Below are 15,857 nucleotides of genomic sequence, written 5' to 3'. Positions count from 1 at the left end.
TTCTCTGGAGATATTCAAAACCCACATGGATGATCTTCAAAGGTCCCTTCCAACCTTGGCCATTCTGTGATTCTGTGGTTTGCAGTGCTGGGTCCTGCCCCTGCACACCTGACCCAGAGATGCTGTCTTTGAGGATGAGGGAAATAAGAAGGTTGGGTTGGAGCGATCAAGTATGCTTATGGCTGCATGAAGGAGAAATGGAAAGGCTGGGACTTGATGCATGTGCAAAAGGGAGGGCAAACAAGAGTTCAGACAGGGCCAGATGCATATGTGAATGGCTACATTACAGAGGGAAATACATCTTTCAGCACTTCCAGTGAGCGTCCTGCAGTGTGGGTACACCAACACGCTGCAATGACTTTCATGCAAACCTGCATAAATTACCTTACAGACAGTTAACTTCTGCAGCCATGAAAGGAACAGGATCTTTAGTGACATTAAATCTATTAGTTGGATACATATCAGAGACTTAGATTTTTTATTTACTGAAGTAATGGAAATGACAAACAGGTAACACAAAAATACTCTTCCAGGAGCGTAGGGGCATGTTTCAGGCTCTGGGGTTTCTCAGCTACTCCCCCAGTTTGCATTTATTTGTGGAGAGCTGCTGTGGTGAGGACTGATTTTATAGGGTGCTCAAAGCATGCAGCAAGCTTCACTACTTGCAAGCAGCCTCAGCAATTGCATGGGCAAATAAGAACACCCTCATGTTTGCATTTAGCACATGCACGGATGTATAACTCGGGCACAAAGTACACAGTCTCTTACAAACACAGCAACTGCAGGGATTTTCTCTTTGATGTGAGAAAAAAAAGAAAAAAAGAAAGCCATTCAGGCAGGGGATGCCAGATGGCTCACTTTGCACAACCACACCTTCACCTCGTTTGCTTCTGAACCGGGAGGCGGCTGACCCAGTTCCTGAGGCCTTCTGGTGGAAGTTTGGGTTCACTGAGAAATCAGGTGATCTCCATGCTGGTTTTGAACGCATTGATAAATGGTGGGAAAGGAAGGAAGGGAGGAGGTTTGGTTGATCTGTTTTGCTCTTTCTGAAATCAGAAATACAGTCTGCCTACTTTGGGGGAAGTTTCAAGAGTGGAGTTTCAAAATGAGCTTTGTGAGATCAGGTAGGAGCTAGATGGTACTAGTGGGAGATGTAGCACAGTTGCCTTCGCTGCAGTCTGAAGGAAAAACTAGCACACACAAATCACAGCTTTTGTGCATCTTGTGTTGGAAGTGTGTTTCTAAGTGAGACTGTGGTGGAAGCACCTCCTGACTGGGTGGTGGTGGCAGGAAGTAGACAGCACTGCTGGTGAAACATTCATGAGATGAATGAATCTTTAATTGTGGTGTTTATGGTCTGATTTGTTGCTCATCTTTTCACTTCATGTTGGCTGGCTCAGTGAAGTGTCTTATCAGTGAGAACAGCCATATGCTTAGAATCTCAAAAAATGCCTCTCTTAAAAAGATTGGATGCTATGCTATTGGGGAACTGTAAGGGATGACTTTATTTGCAAAGTAAGGAAAAAATGTTTAGTGAATGAATGTGAAGGCTGAAGTTCTGTGGCTCACATTATGAAAGTGAGCAGGCTATTCAAATAGGATTTTTCTTGTTATAAAAACCTATAAAAAGAAAAAAAAACTTCCAGCAGTTCTAGTTAATTAGGTCATCACTCCTTTTTTCCTTCCTTGTAAGCTTTTAATGGTATTCCAGTGTTTGTAACCAAATCTTTTGGTTCTGTTTTCTTGTCTGTTTCTAGCAAATTATAAAGAAGCCTCTGTGCTTTGGTTTGCCAGCAATGAAGTGGACCTGGTATTACCTAGTTATCTCACAGGAGTATGCTGGAAGTTAACTACAGTCTGAAAAGCAACCAGGTCCCCTGCTTCTTAATTACCATGTGGTAACTGTACAGCACTGCAGCCTTAAAAATTGCTTAATAATGAGTTACTGAAGATGTGACCTCATTTTATCCCTAGTTTCAGTTTTTCGAAGGTGAAAATGTTCCAGTTAGCCCTTGTTCTGCAATGGAATATTCATGACTAATTAGCAGCGGTTAGTTGACACAGATATAATTTAACTGAAGCTTTGGCTACAGTGTATTTACCACACCAATAAAGATGCTAGTTGCAGATAACAATGCGTGTGGCAAAGAAAGTAGCGTGTTTCCCTGATCAATATACTTGTTGTAACTGGAGATAGCTCGGAGGCTTGAGGACTCAGAATTCCTGGAGCTGTGATTGAACCAACGCTACCAGAGGAAGCTGTGCTACCGAAGAAGTGACAAGTTAGAAATGTTTTCCCCTCTTTTCAGGAGAAATTCAAGACTGGGGGTGGGAAGGTTATCCCTAGATGGGATATTCCTAGACAGGCGTGAGGCTTAGTAACTTTGGCAAAGGGAATTAAAAAGTGACGTTAACATCAAACTAATAGTTACAGATCATTCTTTGATGAGGTAAAGCCTGTACCGTTCATCTATCTGTGTGTACATCTATGCCGAGTCTTTTGCGTGCAAAATAAGCCTTGTTAGGAGTTTTGGGGTCTTCATTAAGATAAGCTCGCAGGTACCATCCCCTCACCGGGAAATTGCGAAATAACCAGTGGGCAAACTCCGCACCCCTGGGGTGCTCCAACGCTCCCTCTAGTGACTCTGCACCACGGGTACCACAAACTGATTTTTTTTTAATTTTTTTTTTATTTTTATTAACTCCCCTAATGTCTATTTATCATATGCTTGCTGGCAGCTGTGCAGGGTGGGTGTCACATCCTACTATGGAGAAGAGGTATGAGTTCTCACCTAACATCTTGTTGCATGCACCAAGCAGGTTTGAAGGAAATGATTTTCATGTAGGTGGGTGTCATGGAGCCTGGTCCTCTGGAAGATTTAGTTCTCAAAAGTATTTCAGGTTTTGTTCCAGGACAAATAATTGTGCTACACCTAAATGGCCGTGCTGCAATGGTGACGGTGCAATGTAAAGCTTCACTATGGTGGACTTTTGGAGCTCATTGGAGATACCTCCTAACTTTGAGGTCTTCAGCTAAGAGCCCTGTACAAATTGTATCAACACCTGAATGATTAGGACTGCAGGAAAAGTCTCTTATCAAGCATCTGAGCAATTCAGAGTTTAACTCTGAGTTGCAAAAGTGACCTTGGACTTGGAGACACTATTGCACTTAGGTAAAAGTCACCTGCAGATATTTTCAGCAATGTACAGCTCTGCTGGTGAGATGGGAGCCTATGGCATTACTGAATTCCACAAGAAGCCTGCTTATCTACCCCAGAACGTACATAGATGTGATTTTTAAGTTGATCTGTAGACACTTAAAGGTGTGAAAGGTTCATTTTCTACTGAAGGGTTTCAGCAGGACAAGTCAAAAGTACAGATTCTCTTACTTGCTAGCCAGCTGCTACCTGACTCTGAAAAGGCACTCACATGTGAAGTGTCCATTTTTGACAGCAAATCTAATTGGGAAGGTGGAATTCTGCTTCTGAGGATTTCTAACGCTGCCTCAGGTGGGACATACTGCACAGGATTTCTGACCCAATGTATGGCCCTCATTGGCTGCCAGGGCTTTGATGTAGTAAGTGCTTTCAGGGTATTTCTGATAAAGCAGGCCAAAAAAAAAAAAAAAAGCCTCTTGCTTGTCTGTTTTTCCTAACCTTAATAATAGGGGATAACCACCTAGGAAGTACAGGTTCATTGAGTATCTAGTTTTGATTTTCCTGTGATACTGATGGTTCAGTATGCACTTGTCTCCCCTTCTCAGTTAGGTTAACAAAATCCTGTGGTTTAGGTCATTAAATCCTTCTAGGCATTGCCTTAAAAAGGAGCCAAGCTGACTGTGCTCTTCTGCTGCGTTTGGAAATAAAAACATTGGACGTGTTCCTTAAGACAGATTGCTTCTGGCAGATGACTCAAGGCTCTGAATGAACGGAGGGCTCTTCTGGTGCCAAGTGAAGTAGCCTTGGAAATATGAGGCATTCAGGACAGCTCTCTAGCACTTTCTGCTGCTTAGGCTAGGTGTCCTGTGTGCTTTTGTGGTTCCCATTTACTGTCACCGAACTCTCAATCTGGCAACCAAAGGTGTCATGTGAACTCTGCAAGCTGCAGCAGATGACTTGCTGTGCTGTGTTGCCCAACTATGTCCACAGGCATAGCTCTAAAATGTGTTAGCCCTCTCAGTAGCCATGGCCAGCTCAGCACTTGGTTGCACAACCGTGTCTGTTTATGGCCATACATGAGCACAGCAGCCACCCTCAGCGAGTACAGCTCACCACTGGACTCAGCTCTTTGCACGCAGGAATATGGGTTCTTTGGAGGTAATTGCATCTGTGACTACAGGAGAGGAGACAAAGTGCAGAGTGAGTCTGAAAAATAATTGCTTAAGTCTGGGTTCTTGAATGAACGTGGAAGCATTAATTCTCCAAAACCTTGACCTTTACTTCTGGCTGCTTTGCCTGTTACTTGTACTGCAGTCCCAGTTCTGTGGCTGTGCAATGAAACCCTGTCACAGGAGCTGCCTCTGGTGCTCTACTTGCATTCCCATACAAGCAACACTTGCATGGGATGGGTGCCATCCTACCAAGGACAAAATATTCTGAAGTCCTGTATTTACATGGATAGTTCCAGGCCTGCCTTCTATATGTGTGTGTGTTTGGTACTTTTATAACCACCTGGAGGAAGAGAGAAGTCACTGCACAAAGCATGGTAGCTCAGTGCGCTGCTGGTCCCATTGCCTTTCTGTCTTATCCTTATTCATAAAGACAATGAAGCCTTCAGGGCAGGCCCAGTCGTCTCTTCTGAGTTTGTTTATAATCTGTGATTGTACCTAAGCCTTTAGGCAATAGTCATACTGATTTTTTTTTAATAGGCACTACTTACAGATGCTTGTTACAATTCAGTTTCCTCACTGTGTAAAAAGGAATTTGTCATTGTATTTGGAGATGGCCTATGGCTTCTGAGTGTCTTTCTTGCAACTAAAACCCTTCTGGAAAAGACAGGAATTTGATTTGGCCAATATGCTACAGGTAGCCTTATCTTCACTTTGAGTGGCCTGCAGCTGCTAAGGAAGCCAAATTGCAGGGTGAGCTGGAAAGCAGGGATTTGTGAACTTGTAGTTCCTCAAAACTGGTGCAGGACTCCATACATGAGGGCTACACCTAAGCTACAGATGGTTTTCTTCAGTGTGACAGCCATGGGTGAGACACTGATGTAGTGCCAGCGACTCCTGTGAGCTGTGCCAAGGGGCACGGAGTCATCTCTTGGGATAGTACTGCTGTCCTCACTACTAGCTTTTGCACTTTGGGATGTGTTGGCTAAAAATTCCTGGCTGCTAAAGCAGCAGAGAAACGCTGACAGCTTCCCTGCTCTGCAGGTTGGCTCCTGGCAGATGCTCCAGCGCTGCCAGAGTAAAGCAGCTGCAAAGTAAAGGGATGCGAATTGTAGTGCTGTTGGTGGTCTTTCACTGGGACTACAGCTCAGGAGGAAATAGCAGCTGATCAGTGGGAAAGCTTGGGGCCTCACGTGGAGTACCATGGAAAAAAAAATTATATATATTTAGGGGAAAAGAATGTTTTCAAGTAACTCTTGTTTGAAATAGTCATAACTGAGATGTGCAGGATGAGCTTGTTCTGGTGAGAATCATGTGTCTAAATTGCTGTGCTATGAGATAAGGAAACATTCCTGTGTTTTCATTTTGTTTTATCTTCTTGCTCGCTTTTACGGCACCACTGTAAATGCCTCACGCTTCAGCTGTGCATATCCCAGAATTTAAGCCAGTGCTCCTTTACCCAGCAAAAGCTCGTGTCCTCAGCAGCCTCGTAGGCTGAAAAATACCTGGATTTGATGCTGTTGTTTGTTATCCGAAGCAAGGGCACCCCTGAATTGGCACCTCCTGACTCTCTATTGTGCTCTGTCTCGCCATGTGACTGTGCATGCTGCGTGTCAGGGACAAGCCGGCTATTCACAAAGCCACGCCATGCGTGCCTTGCCACTCACTCGCTGCACACATCGATCTTTTTGAACAAACGCATCCATCGATGGCAAGGCCAGGGGCTTGAAAAGGGTGCAGCGAGAGATGTGTTAGGTAGCTTAATGCTCTTGACGGTCTCTTAAAACGGTTTGCTTGTGAGACTACATAATGAAAACGCTGTGCTTAATGCTTTATGTTAGGAGGAAGAGCTCAGATTGTAGGCAGGACAGTCGGTGGTCTGTTTTCTCCTCAGCTGTTAAATTCTCTGTAATGTATCCACGAGGCACTGGCTTGCCTGTTCTTAAGTGCTAGCAAGTCTCATGGGGGAATCTCTGAAGCTAAAACCAAATCACAGCTTAATTTCAGTAACGTGGCGTTATCTGTGAGCGTGCCTGTGCTTTGCTGGCAAATATATAACAAATAGGAGGTGGAAGCACCGAGGACTCTGCTTCCACAGCAGCGCGAGGCGGTGTGTTCGGTTATCATACCGTGAAGCCTGTTCATGCTAATGGTGTTAGAGCAAGTTTTTCTTGCCCTGTTACCCCGTGTGAAGTTATGTCGAGGAACAGAAGTCCTGGTGTTGCATTACACACATACCAGACAAGGTGTACAGACAGCGAGACACCACACTTGGGGAGAAAAATGCTTTATAAGGAGTCGGATGAAGGGAAAAGGGTTGTGGCTGGAGGAACTGGGGCTGGGTTGGACAAGCCAGTAACCCCAGCCTGTGGGCTCCTAATGCTGGATTAAAACTAAGGGATGTGCAGAACTGCCCCTGTGTGTGTTCACTCTGCAGATCTGAGCCTCCCTGAGGCGTGGCTGAGGTTTTTGAAGCCTTTTTTCAGCTGAAGCCATCGCTCCGCGCGGCTGGGAGCCGGGGGCAGCGGCGGGGCCACAAAATGGCGCCCCCAGCCCCCAGCGGCGGCCCCGGGGCGCGTCCCTCCGGGCACCCCCAGTGCTGGGAGCGCCTCCCGTGCCCTCGACACCTCCGTGCGGCCGCTGCTCGGCCTCTAAATCCCGGAGCCGGGCGCTGATGGCGGCTCCTTCCCCCTCGGGGGCCGCCCTCACCTGCGCGGGGCCGGCCCTGACGCGTCCCGCCCCGCCTGGCAGCGCGGGCGGCGCCTCCGCGGCACCGGCAGCGGGGAGCGGCGGAGCCGGGCCGCCATGGAGCCCCGCCGGGAGCAAGGTAGGGCCGGGCAGGGCAGGGCAGAGAGCTGCCCTTTGCTCGGTGAAACCCCACCGGGGCAGGGGGGGTGCTCATTTATACGGGGGGGCTGCCGGCCAGACGAGGAACTCGGGGTGGGGTGTGTGGGGGGGGAGGCGGCTGCCACGTCCCGATGGCGGCGGCACCCCCCGGGGGCTGCAGGGGGAAGGGGACCGCGGAGCACGGCTGGTGCCTGGGTCCGTAAATCCTTCCTAAGGGTTTGATTTTTTTTAAAAAAAGAAAGCAAAGCGAGCACCGGCCTCGATGGGTCCGGGCCTGTTGTGATGTGTTCGGGCCGCTGCTGTGGTGCCTGAAGCTGTCTCAGGTTTAGTTGTTGCGCTTACAGAGACTTGGGCAGCTTCTTGTGGGAAAAGCGAACTATTGAGCTTTCCTCGAGAGCTTTAGAGACAGTGCTGACGCTTCCTATGGACTCGTCCTGTTCCTGAACTCATCGTGGCTTGAAATCCAGCCCTGGGTAAGGAGGGTGCTGCACCCCAGGCTGTGTAACGAAGCGGTGTATCTGGTGTGACAAACCTGCCATGAAGCATCCATGGTAAAACACCTTCTGCTGCTTCGTTTTAGGGGGGTGAACATGCTATTTCCTCATTCAGGCAAGGTGAAGACCTGCAGGCACAAGGAGAAAAAGCTAAGGAAGGCACCACGCTTGTGCCTGTTCAGTTAGTGGCTGGTCGTGCTGTGCTGGCCAGCCCTCAGAGGCTTTATTTCTGGCAAGCTGGAGTGCTTGTGCTGGAAATCCCATCTGGTGATGCAGCGTTACTCACCAATGACATGCATTTTGCTAAGCCCCAGGCTGTCAAGTCCTGGCCCTGGGGCTGGTGTGAACATCCTGGGTTGCTTCTGTTAACCAGAGAAGAGTTAAAAACTGCCTGTGTTTCTCTCCTCCACCCACCATCTGCAAGTGTCAAGAAGCAGTCTCTGCTTGGCTTGTGCACTGATGCCTTATGCTGGAGAAGAGTGGACAGGAAGGTACTATTAGCCTGTGACCAGCAGCAGCAGAATCATTGAATGATTTCTTTCTCAGTTGGAGAGGCTTTATTTTCAGCAGAGGGATGTCTGGCATTCCTTTAAACGATGCTCAGTGCACACTCCTTTGCCAATCACTCCAGAAAGCCGGGGCTTTGAGTGCTTGGAGCCTCTTGCTGTGTGATTGCAGGCACCAAAGCAGCGCTGCCAGTTCAGGCTGAAGGGACGCAGTGCTCCGAGCCTTCTATTGCTATGTGTCAAGGTGCCATGAACAAAAATCCTGTTGTTGCATGGGCTGAGTAGCTGAATGGGCTAACAACTGAAGTTGTTTCTAATTTCTTTTTTTTTTAATTAAAAAAAAAAAAAGTACCTGGTTTTGCTGCAAAAGAGTATCTGTGTGCCTTGCCTCTGATACCATTAGTGCAGGTCCCATGCCCTACTGGAAAACAAGGATGGAGCAGCCCCCGCAGTACAGAAGCAGCACCTTGTGGTGCTCTGACTGAGGAGACTGCTTCTGAGCAGTCTGGTAACCACACACAGCACAAACCATGATCTGGTGATACAGAAACTCTGACTTGGTGATAAAAGGTGGCTGTATATTCAGCAGCTTTTCATTTCTGTGAACTGGGGACTTTCAAAATGTCCTGTTCTTGGGGGACTTTCAGGACGAGTCCCAAAATACTGCATGGGATCTCTTAAGAGAGCATGTAAGCCTTTCTTTTCCTAGAGCCTTGACTTGCATTTCTGGGGCTGATAAAGTGGACTTTAACGTTCCTTATATGCCGAGGGAACTGGTTGCTGGCAGTGGGACAAAGCTTACCTCATTGTCCGACCGAACAAAGGAGCACCTCTTTCTTCTGCTGTGTTTGCTTTCTCTATCACTGAGTACTTGCAGTACTGGAGGTGAGGTTTTTCTTAACACGCTGTTGTAAAAGTCAAAGGCTTTGTAAGTAAATAAGACAGCTGGTGTCAGAACCGCAAAGGAGGAATTAGCTCACTGAGCTGAGCATCTCTAGCTGTGTCCTCAGGATGGAGGAGGGAAAAACAGAAGACCTGTTACATCAGCGGGTCCCTTGAACAGGAGCAGACCTGCCTGAAATCTCTGGGAGGGGGAAATCTTGTTCTGAGGGTCCTGGGTGTTGTTACATGGGTTATTTAATGATGTTTGTCCTATTTTTCTCCTCAGCGGGTGCCTGGATGAGGTGCTGAGCTGCTGGGGATCAGTGCACGGTGTTGGAGGGGCCCTTCAGCAGCTGACATGTGCAGCTGCCTGTGTTTTGGCACAGCGTGGGTGGCTGGAGCAGCGTCAGCTGTTCTTGCTGGGTCAGAGATTTGGGAATTGGAGGGTAACGGGAAGCTGTCACTTGTAATCACCCCCTTTTCAGGAGGAGGAGCAGGTGGGGTGGTGATGACGCTGGCCCTGCCAGTTCAAAACAAACTGGGACCATGGGGCTGTGAATGAGGTGAGTGCCTTGCTCTGCCTGATCTGTGTGCCTTGTGGCGGAGTGGTACAGCTGACTGAGGCTGTCGGATGCTCTGTAAGGCCCATAGGGGACAGAGGAAAAAAGCCTTAGTCATGGTTGTCTTCCTTCCTTCCTCCTCTCTTTGCTGCCCTCGCCGTGAGTGCAGTCATCAGATGACCTTGCCTCAAGCCTCTGCCAGGTTCCTCTTTTGGCCAGAGCAGTGGTGCGGGGCTGAACTGGGCTCCTTCCTCCTCACCATCAGGTCTTGGGGCTGTGTCCTCTTCCTCTCACCCCTTGCTCTTTTAACAGGAAGGGGCCCAGGTGATTTTCATGGGGAAGGAGTCCCCCAGGCAGTACAAAGGAGCCTTGTGTGAAGTCAAGGGATGAGATTCACCACGTAGCATCAGTGAGAGAGTGCTGGACACCCGTGCAGGTGAGGGAGGATGTCAGCTGTACAAAAGAAGTGATGTTTCCATGGCAGCAGGAACAGGGAGTTGTCTTGAAAGCCAAGGTCTTGATGACCAGCTTTCAAAAGGAGGGTGAAAAAAACCCCACAACCCTTCCAGTCACTGGTAGGTAGATTGGTGACAACTCCACTTTTAGCTCTGCTGCAGTCCTGGTAACGTGGGCGCTGTGTGTGGAGGCTCTCGCACCAGAGGAGGGGAGGTGTTCACCCTTGTCCTTTTGATGTCCTGCAGTGAGTAAGCAGAAAAATGTCAAACAAAGGATGACCGAAAGGGAAAGCGAGCATTAAGTGAGATTAAGCACTACGTTGAAATGCTGCTGTGCAGCCAAAAATGTTCCTCTGTCAGCTTCAATTTACGGCTGCAGAGGGACCACTTATGTTCCTCTTAAAGGCAGTGAGCATCTTCAGAGTCCCTCCTGTGTGGACTTGGATTAGCAGCAGCCAGGGAGGCTGGGGCCTTTGATCAAAAACCCTGAGGTGCTGCAGGAACCTCTGCCCAGCCGAGCTCCTCTGTGGGAAGAAAGATGCGGAGCTGCAGCCAGCAGCGGGTTCTGAGCTGTCCCCCTGCTTCCAGCCACGTGTGCTGTGCCTAAAACCTCCGTGGGCAAAGAGGAGGCACACTTCAATTGCAGTAATGTTTCCTGACGCTCCCATGAAGCTTTAGCTGAAGAATAATTATTAATTAGGATCTAATTATTGCAGAAAGATTACTTATACAGACAGGGTGTCGTTAATAGTAATACAGCAAAAGTTCTTATCTGCACACACAGTTGCTGCACCTTCTGGTGTTGTTCTCACCCTTCGACCAGCTTCTAAGGCTATTAACGTCACCTTGGTGGTGGCAGGGGTGTTGAGAGCAAGCTGGCGGTGTTGTGACCCCTTTGGTGGCTTCTTCATCGCTTTGGGATCTTTAGGATCCTCTTCATGTGTCTGCTAACATGCCTTTTACCCCTTTGCCTTTTCTTTCATTGGTCTGCAAGCTCCATGTTACACTCAAATTCACTCTATTTAACACCTTTATCTGTGTTAGTTCCGATTTCTGTGCCCTGTTACCTCTGAAATCCAGTCTGCTCCCACTGTAAGTCTCTGACGTCCCCGTAGCTGTGGGGTCTCCAGCTTGGAGCAGTGGCAATACCCCACTGCGGGAATATCCCACAGAGGCCGGGGAGCAGCTTGCAGCTTGCTGTGGGCAGTGGGAGCGGTTGGAGGAGGCAGCCAGGCGCACGTTTTCTCCTGTTTTGCTTTCCCTTCCGTAGCAGCTAGAGGGAGCGGAGCATTGTCAGAGCCTCCCAAGCTGAGCCATGCACAAAGGGATGTGACCGGGGCTGGGTTTGGTGCCCACGCTGATCTCACTTCGTGAGGAAAAACCTTGAGGGAGAAACTTTGTAAGTAATGCTCTTGAGGATCACCTGGGACAACCCTGGGAGCCTTGAGCAAGGTGGGGAGAGTTCAGGGCTGACACTGAGGGGCTCTGAGCTCTGTCACAGCCTGGGGTGCTGCCCCTCTGACACAGGCAGCCCCAACACGGTGACCTGGAGTGAGATCCTGTCTTCTCTTCTTCCAGGATAACTTCAGTGCCTGCCTGCCAGGTACCTGTCTGTTCTTGTTCTTCAAGGGTTTGTCCTCTGGCTTATGGCAGCCGACAGACCTGGCTGGTTCTTCAGGTGCCCCAGGTACTCGTGTCACAGTGTGCCGGTGCAGGCTGACAGCTGGGAGCAGGCCCCTGGAGGGCTGCAGGGAAGGGATGGCATCCAGGGGGACCTGGGCAGGCTCCAGAGGGGGGGCTGTGCGAACCTCATGGAGTGCAACAAGGCCAAGGGCAAGGTCCTGCATCTGCAAAGTCCCAAGCACAAATACAGGCTGGGTGAGAATGGACTGAGTGAGAGCAGCCCTGAGGAGAAGGACCTGGGGGTGCTGGTGGATGAGAAGCTCGACGTGAGCCAGCAATGTGTGCCTGGAGCCCAGAAAACCAACTGCATCCTGGGCTGCATCAAAAGCAGCGTGGCCAGCAGGGCGAGGGAGGTGATTGTCCCCCTCTGCTCTGCTCTCCTGAGACCCCACCTGGAGCCCTGTGTTCAGCTCTGGGGCTCAGAGCACAAGAAGGACACAGAAGTATTAGAGTGAGTCCAGAGGAGGGCCATGAGGATGCTCAGAGAGCTGGAGCACCTCTCCTATGCAGACAGGCTGAGGGAGTTGGGGTTGTTCAGCCTGGAGAAGAGAAGGCTCCGGGGAGACCTTACAGCGGCCTGCCTGTTCCTAAAGGGGGCCTACAGGAAAGCTGAGGGGGGACTCTGTGTCGGGGGTGCAGTGATAGGACGGGGGGAACAGCTTTAAACTAAAAGAGGGGAGGCTTAGATTAGATATCAGGAGGAAATTTAAGGAGTTGCATTATTAACAGTTAGATCTGGAGCACCTTCTGTGCCCGTGGCAGAGCTGCCAAACCTGGTGTGACACTGATGTGCAGGGTATTATTAGCTAGACCACTCCTTAAACACAGAGGCTGAAAGGTTTACCAGACTAATCCATTAAATGACAACTCATTACATGGACTGGAGCATGACGGTATTTTGGGGGGGATTAGAATTGATGTGTTTTATGTTTACAGTTGTGAAATGGGGCATGTGATGGGTGAGCTTGTGCAATAGGAAGTGATGATGCTAAATGCAGACCTCCCTGCAAACCCTGAGAGTAAAGCTGTTCACTGCTCCTTGACGCTGAGATCCTGCTCAAATACTGTGAGGCTCCCATATTTCAGTAAAATAAAGGGTTTAACTTGCTCTACCTACTTCTCTTTAGAAATACAAGTAAGGATACTGGAGATGAGCTTATCCAAGTATGTTGGTGTTTAGGAGAACTTGCCTTTAAATGGAGTAGACTGGGACAGAATTATGTCATGCATAAATACACGAATACAGCTTGGAAATCTTGGCTTGAGATCAATGCTCTTCTTATCTGAAGGAGTTTCCCATTTAGGTTGTGAAAAAGCAAAGATAAATTGCCTGCAGTGTCACCCCGAGACAGAAAGTGGTGTCCTGCCCAAAGCCAGATCTGATGGAGGTGGGGGATGCTCGAGTTCCTCCAGGATCTAGAAATCCTTGAAAGCTTTTCCCCCTTGGCAGGAAATCATCTCTGGACAAGGTTTCTCAACCCTCTTCTTCACCTTCTCCTGCTGCTGGAGTGCTTCGTGCTTTATGGCTGGCCGGTGATTCATGTGACAGCGATATCTGCGGGCCAACCATTGCATTTAATTTACTGTCCTGCTCTGACTTGGAGTAAGAGCAAACGTCTCTTAACAGGATTTACTCAGCTCAGGCAGCATTAAAAGTCATTCAAGGACGTATCAATCAGATCAAGTCTCAGCGTACTTATTAATATAATGGTGGTGGTATTACTCTAAAGGTAGGTGCACGAGCTGCATTATATTTAACACAACCCCCTGCACTGGCTGTCTGTTAGCAAATCGCTCCTGGCTTGTTGTACACACAGCTGCAGGGCTCTGTCTCGTCTCTTCAATGAGATGAAGAGCAGTGCAAAAACATTTGAACCCACAGCTTACTCTGTGCTCTCAAGGGAGAGGTGCCCAGGACCAGGGAGCTGCTGTGCAAAAGCACAGAGGTGGTTCTGGCACGTGGTGCTGGCACGCCTGGGTGAGCTCCTATTTCCTCAAGTTTGTGTGGGCTCACCAAAACTCTGCACTGGGTGAGAGAGGTAGGTGAATAATGAGCTTGTAGACATCAAACTGGAAGTGTCGTGCAATAGTAACAACCAGATTTCACTTGTTTGACAACATTAAATCTTAAGTTTGGTTAGTTAAGGCCTGGGAAGAGGAAATAGGGAAGTGTATCAGCTTGGTATTGGCTATCGCATTGGCTGGCTTGGCAAAACCTTTGTCTTTGTAGTGGATAACTGAGTAAGGAGATGGTGCAGCAGGAGAGCAGCTTAACCATGCAACCGGTAACTTCTGTGGGAAAGTTCTGTCAAAAAATGTACATTTGTACAGCTTTGTGGTCTTCAAGAGCATGGTGTGACTGAAAGGAGCCTTGACTTGAGAAATCAGAAAAGTTCGTGCTTCTCAAGAGGAACCACTTGAAAATAACTGATGTCCAAGGAATGTGAGCATATCTTTGGTTTGAGAGTACAAAAAGGGCTAGATTTGGCTGTAAGCTTTAAAATTCACTTCCACATCTTAATACTTATATATTAGAGGCATGCTGGGGGCTGAAGCTTGGGCTCTGGGAAGAAAGGATAAGAGAAGCCTGGCTTCTTGTTCACTTCTGGAGGTTCTGGAGGTTCTGGGTTACCCTGGAACATGCACGTGTGGCGTCTTGTTTCTTTGATGTCCTCACAGGAGGCTCTTTAGCCAAGTGTGAAGTCATGGTCTGGCAGAAATGTCCTGTTAGAAGTACCTTCAGTTGAATTCTGTGGCACTGACAGGTAGCTTGTCTTCCAGCTTTTCTGTGTTACAAGAGTACATTCTTCCTGCCGAAGAGGTGGATGCTCACTTGTCTTCTGGAGAATGGGGCTCAGGGAGAAGTGAGTGGCTTTCCAACACGTTTGCCAGGAGCTACTTATGAGTTAAAGGTCTGAAGTCAGCTCGTGCCCAACGAGCTGCCTGCTTGTTCATTTTGTGAACAAAATGTAGGCAGTCCTTTTGGAGTAAATACGAACTATTTGGCGGAGTGCTTCTGAGCCCTGTTTGTGTGCTGCTTGGTTGCAGAGGTGCTGCTGGTACTGCTGCCTGCTGTGCTTCTGTCCCTCATAGCACATCTACACCCTTTGCTGTGCCAAATCAGGTGCAAACCCAGTAACTGGTTTTGTGGGAGTTAGTCCGTACCTCAAGCACTCAGTGTTTGCTGGCATTGCTGAACAGCCTTGCTAAACCTACAAATAGTGCTTTTTTCGGTGCTTTGCCTTTTAAATTTCCTTTCTAAATCTCATAACACATGATTCATGAATCAGTAACTCAGCCTGCTTTGTTTCTGTCACTCCCAGCAGCGTTTTGTGGCGGGACCTGATGCTGTGAGGTTAGCTCTGTGTGTTCCCAGAGCCGCTTTCCAGAGCCAGAAGCACCGATGTGCAGCTGGAAGAGGCAGGAGGCTGCAGAGCACAGATCAGAGCTGCCTTCTGGGGGAAGCTGCGAGTCGTTCCAATCAAACGCCCTCTAGTAAAGCTTTTAATTAGATTGCAAACTTACATGCTCAAACTTTAAAACAACGCTGTTCCACACCACAGCCTTCTTTCTCTCTAATCTCTTCCAAGTGCCATCTAGCTGCAGCTCAGCAATATTTTTCTGACATTTTCCCCATTTGTCTCTGAACGTGGGATCAGAGTCTCTAGAGAATGGCAGCAGAGCTGGGATAAGCAGCTGAAATCAAATAAAAAAAATACAAATTCCTCTAAAACCTACCTGGCAGGGTTTTGATTCGGTTAATCTTGTTTGGAAGCGTTCCTCTGTGTTCTCGTTTTGGCCTGGCTTCTCCAAAGGTCGTGCAGTGCCTACCTGATGGCTCACTCAGCGTCCTTTGGCCTGGGCTCTCGGTGTGGGCTGGAAACATTTTTCACCCATTACTGCTGGAATGGACAAATGGGATTGTTCTGGCCTCTGAGACACAGCACTTTGCAATGAGGCAGGGAGTTCTCCCTAACAAAAACCTTAAATGCTAGAGGAGATGGCTTCAGAAGGTAGTGGAGAAGCTGTGTGACTTTTATCTGAGATACACAGGCTGTGAATCTTATGGTATCATCTTGTCTGGCTGCAGAATATGCTGCAGC

At 48.5% G+C, this 15,857-nt stretch overlaps 1 protein-coding gene across 6 annotated transcripts in view; it reads left to right on the top strand.

Moving 5' to 3' along the window:
• The first annotated feature begins 827 nt into the window (after positions 1-827).
• Positions 828-15,857, top strand: part of TPD52 (tumor protein D52) — a 35,418-nt gene continuing 20,388 nt past the window's right edge. For 2 of the 6 annotated variants that reach the window (XM_068672155.1, XM_068672154.1), the window contains exon 1: positions 4,220-4,358. In XM_068672155.1, coding sequence (XP_068528256.1) covers positions 4,235-4,358 — 124 coding nt within the window. In that variant the 5' untranslated portion in view covers positions 4,220-4,234. The other 4 variants (XM_068672159.1, XM_068672156.1, XM_068672161.1 and 1 more) reach the window with 4 other exon arrangements.

The sequence above is a fragment of the Anas acuta genome, chromosome 2 (genome assembly GCF_963932015.1).
Source record: "Anas acuta chromosome 2, bAnaAcu1.1, whole genome shotgun sequence".
Lineage (NCBI taxonomy): Eukaryota > Metazoa > Chordata > Aves > Anseriformes > Anatidae > Anas > Anas acuta.
Note: the sequence above shows the minus strand (reverse complement) of the source record. Positions and strands in the feature narration are given on the sequence as shown.